We start from the raw sequence: 9,080 nt of genomic DNA, 5'->3' as shown, positions 1-9,080 counted from the left end.
ATTTATTTTGCAGCAACTGGGAGAAGAATCATCCTGTGGGGAAAATAGAAACCCATCAGGTGTTTCTGTGTTGCCTGTGCATGGGAAGAGTGTGCAGAGTGTCCTCTCCTTTCCAGTTACAGGTTTTCTATCTTTCTCATCTGGGCATTGAGTTAAAGAGAGTTTCTCAGAAAGTGTCCCTGAAATTGGCACAACACTCCTGCTTTTAGGAGGAATAGTGTTTAAGTGTTTAAAAAGTGTTCAAGGCCAGGTGGGATGGAGCTCTGAGCAACCTGGTCCAGTGAAAGGTGTCCCTACTCTGGAATGAGATGATCTTTAAGGTCCCTTCCAACCCAAACCATTCCCTGGTTCTGTGATTCTGTGATGTCAAGTTAGAGGAGTGATAAAGCACAAGAAAATAAATAAAGTACATCCTTGTCCTGGGATTTTCCTGTAGCAGAACTGCTGGCATGTAAAGAGCCATCCATTATGTGTTGAGTCCACCGACCTTCTCCCTTTCCAGAGCTCCTTCTGGGAGCTGTTTCTGAATTATAAAGTGATTTTTCCTTCTGCTACTTCTTTAACTTAACTTACTGCTGCCCTGTCAGTGTTGAGTAATGCGAAGAATTGATCATTTTCCTCTTTGTAAAGGCCCTTTACATCTTTATTGGCATGTCCTGTGTGTCCCCCTGCACTTGCCTTTTCTCAGGGTGCAGTGCTCTTCATCTTTCTTCATGTAGATCTTTGTCTCCCAAACCATTTATTTGCTCTTTCCATTGCTGTCCTCTAAGAGCCATCACTTTATTCTGTTTCTTTTGCAAAGATGAAGCCTCTCAAGGCTGCCAGCTTGTGCTGAAAGACCAAACCAGGGCTAGTTGTTGTCAATATGACCAAAGGTCTCAAATGCTTGTTGCAGAGCTGGATCTGCTGAGTGCTTTTATAAAATTTAGTGTTTCCCATGCTAGAACATTCCATGTTCTAGAGGACAAGCCTGATCAGGAGCAGCTGAGAGAGCTGGGATTGTTTAGTTTGGAGAAAAGGAGGATTTGGAGGATCTTATCATGATCTGCAACTGCCTGAAAGGAGATTGTAGACAGGTGGGTGGGGGTCGGTCTCTTCTTCTAAATAACAAGTGATGGAACAAGAGGAGATTGGCCTCAGGTTGTGCCAGAGGAAGTTTACTTTGACTATTCTGGAAAATTTCTTCAGCAAAAGGGTTATCAAGCATTGGAACACACTGCCCAAAGCAGTGGTGGAGTCTCCATCCCTGGAGGGATTTATAGCCGTACAGTGGTGGCACATGGGGACATGGTTTAGTGGTGGCCTTGGCAGTGCTGGGGGAATGGGTGGACTCAGTGATCCCAGAGGTCTTTCCCAACCTAAATGATTGAGTGGTAAAGCTGTGGACAGTGCTGTAGTGTGGCCATGTGACACATGTCCTTGTGATTGTGTCTGGGGAGGAGCAACGTGGCACTACAACTGTACTGCTGAGTAACACTGGATGTCAGGCTTATCACACCATAAACCATCATCCCTCTTCCAGAAGGAGTGATCTTCCCTGTCCCTCATCCTCAGTGCTGTCATGTGTGGCACCAATAACAGGATCTGCCCGCTGATTCCTTTGTCTCGAGCAATACAGACCCTGGTCCATGGATTGCAGCTAATCCAGAATGAAAATCCATTGGGGTGATCACAATGTCATTATATAATGTCATCATTTCATATCACACCACATAAACTGATGTTTCTTAGGTCCTAGAAGTTATTCTGGAACCTTTTAAGGATGCACAGTACCTCCTGAAACGGGGACAGGTGGAAAAGTGTGGGCTCTGCTATGAATTCAGCTCACAGCAAGCAGGATTAAGGGCAATCTCACAGAAAACCCATTTATCTTCCCTTGAGTTTTGTTCTGAAATTTCAGTCTTTACATGATTGTTTTGGATGGATTTTTTTTTATTCATTTAACATTTCAAAAATCTAAGCAGAGCACTGCTAGTGAAATTGGAGTAAGTTACATTCCTGTGACCTGTTGCCATCTGCTGCCTGAGAATAAAGATTATGCATTAAGTGTCAAAGCAGCATTTCCATAACATTTGTAAGGGATGAATGTTGCTGAGAAGGTGAATCACAAAGGGAGCAGAAAGGTCATACTCTTAGCTGGTGTAAGTCAGCACAGCACAGGAAAGTCCTGATTTACTCCAGCTGAATATGTGGTGTAATAGTGTTTTCATCATTTAAGCTGGAAGGGCAGATGATGTTTTTTATCATCTGGTCAGAAAAGCAGAGATTTAAATGATGAGTTAAGGTTGCTTATGTTGGCAGCAATAGTGAGGTCCACCAGGATGTCTTGACTCACAGGGAAGTTCAGCAGTTTCCCATATGGAGCAAGGGGCTGGAAGGACTTGCTGAGTGCATTTGAGGACAGCAGGAGCTCTGACTGGAGAGCTATGGATCATTACATCCATGCTCTGCATAGCAAATCGACTCAGGCAGTGCCTTCTTAAAGCAGGTTGTGAAGCCACTGGGTTCAAATCGACCCATTTGCTGGAGAGAAACATAATTTGCATATAATTTGCCTCCCCAGGAGCAGCCCTTAGAACCCCCAAGCCACATCCAAATCTGGGATCCAGATCCTCATCCTTGTCAGTGTGAGTTTGCAGGTCTTTTCAAGAATGGAAAAGCCATCCACATCCAGGTGATCTGTGTTCCCAGGTCAGGTCCATTCTCAGCTGTGGTTGCCAGGTTTTTGTCTGCACACTGAGGGTAGTAACACCCACATATTTGTGTACTAAGAGTGTTCTGGAAAACCAGATGATTCCAGGAAGGAGAGTTGTCTGGTCCAGACCTTTTCTAGCAGCTTTTACTGAATTTCATGGTTTCCCTTTGCTGCAGAAATCATTTCATGTACCCAGCCATGCACTGGGCATGTTGGGTTTGCTGGTACTTGCTTGAAAACACATCTAGAGAGGTACCTTATGGACCAAACTTTACCTTTCTTTTGACATTTCTGCCCCTCTGAGGGGTTTTTTCTCCACTTTCTGCTTAGCCAGATGGATAAAGCACCACCACAAATGATGGTAAAGGGAGATTTTGATATAAAGAGACAGATTTCAGAGGTCTGAGGGAGAACTGGAGGAAGAAACTTGTTTGGGAGTTGTTTGGTTGAGAGCTGTCTGACTGCTGGTTCTTGGGATTGTCTTAATAATGCTTTGAAATTATAGTTCATATTGGACATCAAAGAACAGTGTTTGCCATCCTGATTACACGGTATCAGACTATTTCATACCCCACTTGGAGGTCTCATGGTGCTAGTTCTAATTAAAAAGAAACAAATAATTCCATTTCTCTGCTCCCTTAGGTAAATAACATTCCCTAACAATACCACTAAGGAACATACATGAGTCTGGACATGTAGAGATATTTGCAATTCAAGTATCATTCTGACTGTGAAAATAAACTGTGATCATTACAGCACAGCAGAACTGATGTAACAATCCCTGAAAAACCCTTAATGAAGCCAGGGCGTTCCATCCTGATGTCCACATCTGTATCCAGGCTCCAGCTTTGTTCAGGTGAAACTCTCACTGAGCTCTGTGAGAGCAGCACCTGCATAACCAGCAAGTAAACATTAAAAACTTGCTCATAGGTCAGAGAATGGTAAGCAAGTCCCATGTAAGTACTGCCAAACGTGTGTCATGGTATCTGTCCTGTAGTTTATTGTCTTGCTTCTATTTGTTTGTTAGTGTTTAGGTTGAGGTTTCCTGGAAACTCGATTCATTATTCAGTCTGTGCACAGGTTTACTCTGATTTGTTAGGTAGAAGCCCACAGAGAAATTCCCCTTGGTGCACCAGTGCTGCCAAATGCATGGGATGACTGACAGCTTAAAATCCCCCTGGTCAGCTGTTAAAATTGCTTGGGACCTCTCTTGCGCAGAGAGCTGAATGCCTGAACAGTCCATGGGAGCAGAGCTGCTTTCCCGTGTCTAGAGCCATCAGCTACAGATAAAGTGGAGATTCCTGGAGCAGCACTTGCATTGCAGAAAACTGCTTTGTCCAGTTTAATGTCTTGTGAATTAAGATGTGGCTCGAATCTCAAGTTACTTTAACCCAGAATGTCCACCCTTGAGTAAACTTATTTACAATGATTGCTAAATACGGAAAGAAATGTGGGAGTTTTTAACATTCAGCTGAGGAGATGGCAGAAAAAAGCAGAAAGTTTTCCTGTCTGTAGGAAATTTTGTTCAGGAATCAGTTCTCCTGATGTTCAGTGATGTAGTGTCGTAGGGACCACCAGCTGTAGAGTACAGGAGCACCAGCAAAATATCAATCTGTACATCAGCTCTGAGCTTGTCTGTTTTAGTCACTCAAAACTGTGACACATGTCCCAGTGTTGGTGTCTTCCATGTGCTGTGGAAGTCCAAGTGTCTGTGACCCGAGTACCGACAGCCATCGTGACAGACCAGTCTCTGCTGCAACTGTCCCCCTTCCCTTTGGCAACCTCCAGTGACTGTATCTTGTCTCCCCACCTTGGGAAATGTTGTGGATTTAGTGGCAGAGTGGGAAGGGTGTGAAAGGAGGAGTGAGGTATCTGCATCCTTCCTCCCCACCTCCGGTTTTCTGCATGATTGCACCATTGAGAACTTGTCCCTCCTGCAGAAACGTGTCTTCTGTTTTGGTAGGGCGAGTGTTGCAAAGCATCTTCCTGCTTCCCTGTGAGAGGGGCTCAGAAAATACCCAGCACAAGCAAGATGTTTGCTGGAGGAGTCTTCTGCAGCCCCATGGGATCAGGGGGCTGGATTAGCATCCCACGTGGAAGCAGGTGAGGATGAAGTGGGGCTCAGTTCTCTTGTCCTCTGCCTTGACAGGGCATCCCTGTGGAGCTCCTGCGTGGTCCTGCCTCTCCTGGCTCTCACCTGGATGTCTGCAGTCCTGGCAATCACAGACAGACGCTCAGCCCTCTTCCAGATCCTCTTTGCTGTCTTTGACTCCTTGGAGGGTTTTGTCATCGTGATGGTCCATTGCATCCTGAGGAGGGAGGTGAGACAAATGAGTCGTCCCCTTTGAAATAATCACCAGAAAAAGCACCTGAAAAACATCCAGCCAGCCTGGAAGCTTCTCCAACCCTCTAAACTTTGGACTTTGTGTAGTTGGTGACCACAAAAATGACCTTGACAGTGTTGGTCAGAGGAAAGGAGGGATGAATTGGTGGTTGTCACGCTGAGTGTCCTGCAGGGTGGAATTTGGTTGGGTAACATGTCAGGCTTTGCTTGTTCAACACCAAAATTCACGTTTGCAGGATGTTTACACCCCACCTCCAAAAATGCAGCATTAAAAAAGTAATTTGTGGTTTCAAAACAGGCAAGTTGCACTGAGAATTACAGAATGAAAGGTGTGTTGGCATTAACACCTGAATATTTCAGCTAGAAAGGAAAGCCAGCAAGAATCAAGCAAGGAAATTGGAATTCTCTCCAGCTTCCCAGTGGAGATTTAAACTGGTAAATTATATCAGGCAAGAAAAGGACGACTCTTTTATGTTTCTTTTATTCTTTTCATCCTACTGAGTGCAAAGACTATTAATAACAGAGACAGGAAGGGGCTTTTTTTTCAATATTCATTGCATCTTCTTACAGCTCCTTTAAATTAAGTGAAATAGATTAATTCCTTATGTCAGGCCAATGAAATCAATGGAATTACACCACTGGCTTGGCTGAGATTCCTTCCACTAATTGCATTATGAATATGAGCCTGCATTTAACTCCCATTGCAGTCACTGGAGTTTTTTCCCATTTATTTCAGTGAGTTTTGGATCAGATATATATTACAGGATCATAATCAAACTTTGTAGACCCCAACATAGCAATTTATGCAACAGCATCCCTTGTAAACATATTGCAAGCTGCAAAATAGAAGGCATTTTTATTCTTCACTGTATAAATCAAGCAACCAGAAGTGACCTACACAGTGACCCAGGACAGCTGTGAAACCTTGGGAGTTGCTCTTTAGTATGTGAAATATGTAACGTATAAACCACGTGAAATAAATACCTGAATGCTGCTACAACAATGTCCACGTTCTTTTGATCTACCCAAGATGCCTTTTTTTTTTGTTCTTCAGCAGAATTTAGTATAGTTTGGTCTGTGTGATTCTGACCTTTGCCAATCCTTTGGTTCCTGCAGGTCCAGGATGCTGTGAAGTGTCGAGTTGTGGATCGTCAGGAGGAGGGAAATGGAGACTCAGGGGGGTCCTTTCAGAACGGACACGCTCAGCTCATGGTAGGGAAAACCACCACCTGCTCTGTTCTGAAGGCACCTCTGGGCATTTTTAACTCAGAACTGAGAAACACAGAGCTCTGTCCCTCACTGATTTTCCAATCAATGGTCTTTATTCCTTTAAACCTGTGCTTGAGTAAATGTAGCACTTAGAATAGACTCACACAAATCTGGTTGGGTTTTTTTTATTCTAATATTAAGAGGCTTAAACTTTCACTCCTACATTTGCAGACATCTTGGTGTGATCCTTTCTTTCCCAGAAAATCAAAAGCCAAAACACACCTCCCAGGTCTTCAAGACCTTCTCATCCCCATCACGTTGTCTTGTCTTAACTGGAGTGGTTTAATACTGTTTTAATCACCGTGTGTTGGGTTGTTATTATTATAAAGATGCTGTCTCAGAGGGATTGGTTTCTCTCAAAAGTACACTTTGCTTCCCTGGGAATACTATTTAAGCTCTGTAAGTCTTGGTTTTGTTGTGTAAGTCCTTTACAAACAGTCTGGATAAGGCCACAGAGGAATAAGCTGTGGGGCTTCATCTTGCACCTGATTCACTATTATGATGTAGTTGATATAAGAAATATTTAATTTCTGAAGTTAAGGTAAAGACATCAGGAGAATTACAGGATTTGAACAAGTTCCAAAAGCATCTAATTAATATTAGAACTCCATCACAACCCAGTGAGGGTTTTTTTTCCTACTCACTCCTGTGCTAAGCAAAGCAGTTTGTGCTTGGGTACAACAAGATCTTATTTCAAACAGCACAAGCTTTGAGTCAAGACATCATTAAATGTATAATTCCACCACACCTCAGTGGTGTTTGCTAAAAACAGGTGCCTCATTTCTCATTTAAATGCTCAGTCTCCTCATTTTCAGACACCTTCTCTCTCTGCCTAATTGTGTGTAATTAGAAAGTCCCCTCCTGCCTGGTGCTTTGGCTTTTTCAATAACAGGCACCATCATCATATCCAGTCTCAATCTTCTTTTCAATAAGTTAACACCCTGAGCTTTTTTATTCTCCCTCTGTAAGATGTGCCTACAAATTATTTATACAACCCTTTTCCACATGCCCTTTAGAAATGTGAATGCTTTCCTTGTTTCTCTGTTGTCACCATCTCAAGTTTCAGATTTTTGTATCTCTGGATAATTCCCTGTTTTTCATTCATTCATTCACTGCAAAATTCAGTGTCAGCTACAAGTTTTGTGGCCACATTCCATTTCTTTCTGCACTGCTGGTGGATGTGTTGAGAAGCTGAAATCTCACAATCACTTTCTTCACATTCAGGCATGAAAAGCTCCTGGATCTGGATGTGAATGATGACTCCTCACTGATATTTTTAGAGGGTACAATGGTATTTTACAGTGACTGAGTTGTAAAATCACCACAGAAATCAAAAGCTTTGCAGGATGGCAGTTTTGCTGTTACCTTTTCCAGTAATCTCCAAATCTGCCCAACTGGTGAAAAGAAGCTTAGCTGACTAGAACAGTTTTCCACAAAATCTTGTTGACTGGAATTAAATACAAACTTATCTTTTATTTATTTATCAGCAAAACTAGTGCAGGCTGTTCAGCTGAGTTTTTTCTGGATCTCCTGTATGAAAATGAGATTATATTTTTCTGTGTCGTCCCACTTGCCCATTTAAAAGTTAGTTTGGTTGTATTTCTCTTCTCTTCTTTTCAGATTTATTCGATACCCAGAATAATTTACTAAGAATTTAGGATCAGGAAGGCTGAGATAGTTCCTCAACCAGCTTGTGGGTCTCAACCTGCTAATATTAAAGTTTATCCCGGGGGTGGTGGGGATTTTTTTTTCCCATTCTTAGTATTCAACTTTAATCGCATTAATACAATTATATTAAATGTCTTTCTGAACTGATACTAGAAATAGTCAGTGAACTCTTCTGCCTTTTGCTACTCTGCAGCTTTTCCATTCCTTCATGAAAACTCAAGGCCTGCTGTGACTCAGTTTATCCAGTTCTTTGAAATATCACCTGCTAAAAGCTTGAGAAAAAGGGTTTCACTCCTCCTGGAGAAGAAAGGAGCTTCCTTGGGCTGTACAGACCACTTGAAAAAGTCACCCAGCCTTTGTGCCTGCGGGAACTATTGATTTTGTATGTTAAGAGTTTCAGAAGCAGAGCCTTGTTTCCACTTCATGTGCCTTTGGTGAGAGAACAGAGGAGAGCCCAGAGGGGGTGGAGTGTTCTCAGCAGCATCCCCAGGTCTCTTCAATGAGTGGAGGCCAATCCAGTCAAACTGTGTGTGGAGTATCCAAGGCAGTTCTGGCCAGGAACCTGTTCCCTGTCTTTTACAAATGTGCACAAACCTGGTCCAGGGAGACATTTTAACCTGCAGCCCAGGAATTGGAGTGTGGGTGAGCAGGTGGACTCAGCTGCAGAGCTTTAGCTTTAGTGCTTGAAGTTCAAATCCACAGGTGAATAAAGAGCTGGTGTGTTGTCCATGTTTCAAAGCCCAAACAAAACATCCCTCCTCTGGTCTTCTGGCAGTGGCTGTGTCTGCCTCACTGATTAAAGTGGGGTTTGCATTTCCCAGATGGATTTCTTTCCTGCCCCACCTCCTCTTGACCACGTCCTCTGTGTTCTCTGTCTTTCAGACCGACTTCGAGAAGGACGTGGATATGGCTTGTAGATCAGGTGAGCACATCACAGGTGAGAATCAACAAGTGACCTGGTTTGGGGATTGAACTAGGCCATGTTTTTTCCCTTTCTCTTGCTTTGTGTGTGTCTTGGTGCCTTGCATGTACTTAATATGGGTTGCCCTTACTCTCAGCCCTGGCCAAGAGAAAGCAACATTGCTAATTCTCCCTTTGTTTATC

The 9,080-nt window shown here is 43.2% G+C and overlaps 1 protein-coding gene across 9 annotated transcripts in view; it reads left to right on the top strand.

Annotated features, from left to right (window-relative positions):
• The window catches only part of ADGRB1 (adhesion G protein-coupled receptor B1), a 304,676-nt gene that overhangs the window by 271,948 nt on the left and 23,648 nt on the right, over nt 1–9,080 (top strand). For 7 of the 9 annotated variants that reach the window (XM_071553750.1, XM_071553757.1, XM_071553756.1 and 4 more), the window contains 3 exons: nt 4,845–5,016; nt 6,156–6,251; nt 8,859–8,913. In XM_071553750.1, coding sequence (XP_071409851.1) covers nt 4,845–5,016; nt 6,156–6,251; nt 8,859–8,913 — 323 coding nt within the window. The remainder of the gene's footprint in view (nt 1–4,844; nt 5,017–6,155; nt 6,252–8,858; nt 8,914–9,080) is intronic. The other 2 variants (XM_071553755.1, XM_071553752.1) reach the window with 1 other exon arrangement.

The sequence above is a fragment of the Pithys albifrons genome, chromosome 4, assembly GCF_047495875.1.
Source record: "Pithys albifrons albifrons isolate INPA30051 chromosome 4, PitAlb_v1, whole genome shotgun sequence".
NCBI lineage: Eukaryota > Metazoa > Chordata > Aves > Passeriformes > Thamnophilidae > Pithys > Pithys albifrons.
This window is presented reverse-complemented; position numbering and strand designations above follow the sequence as displayed.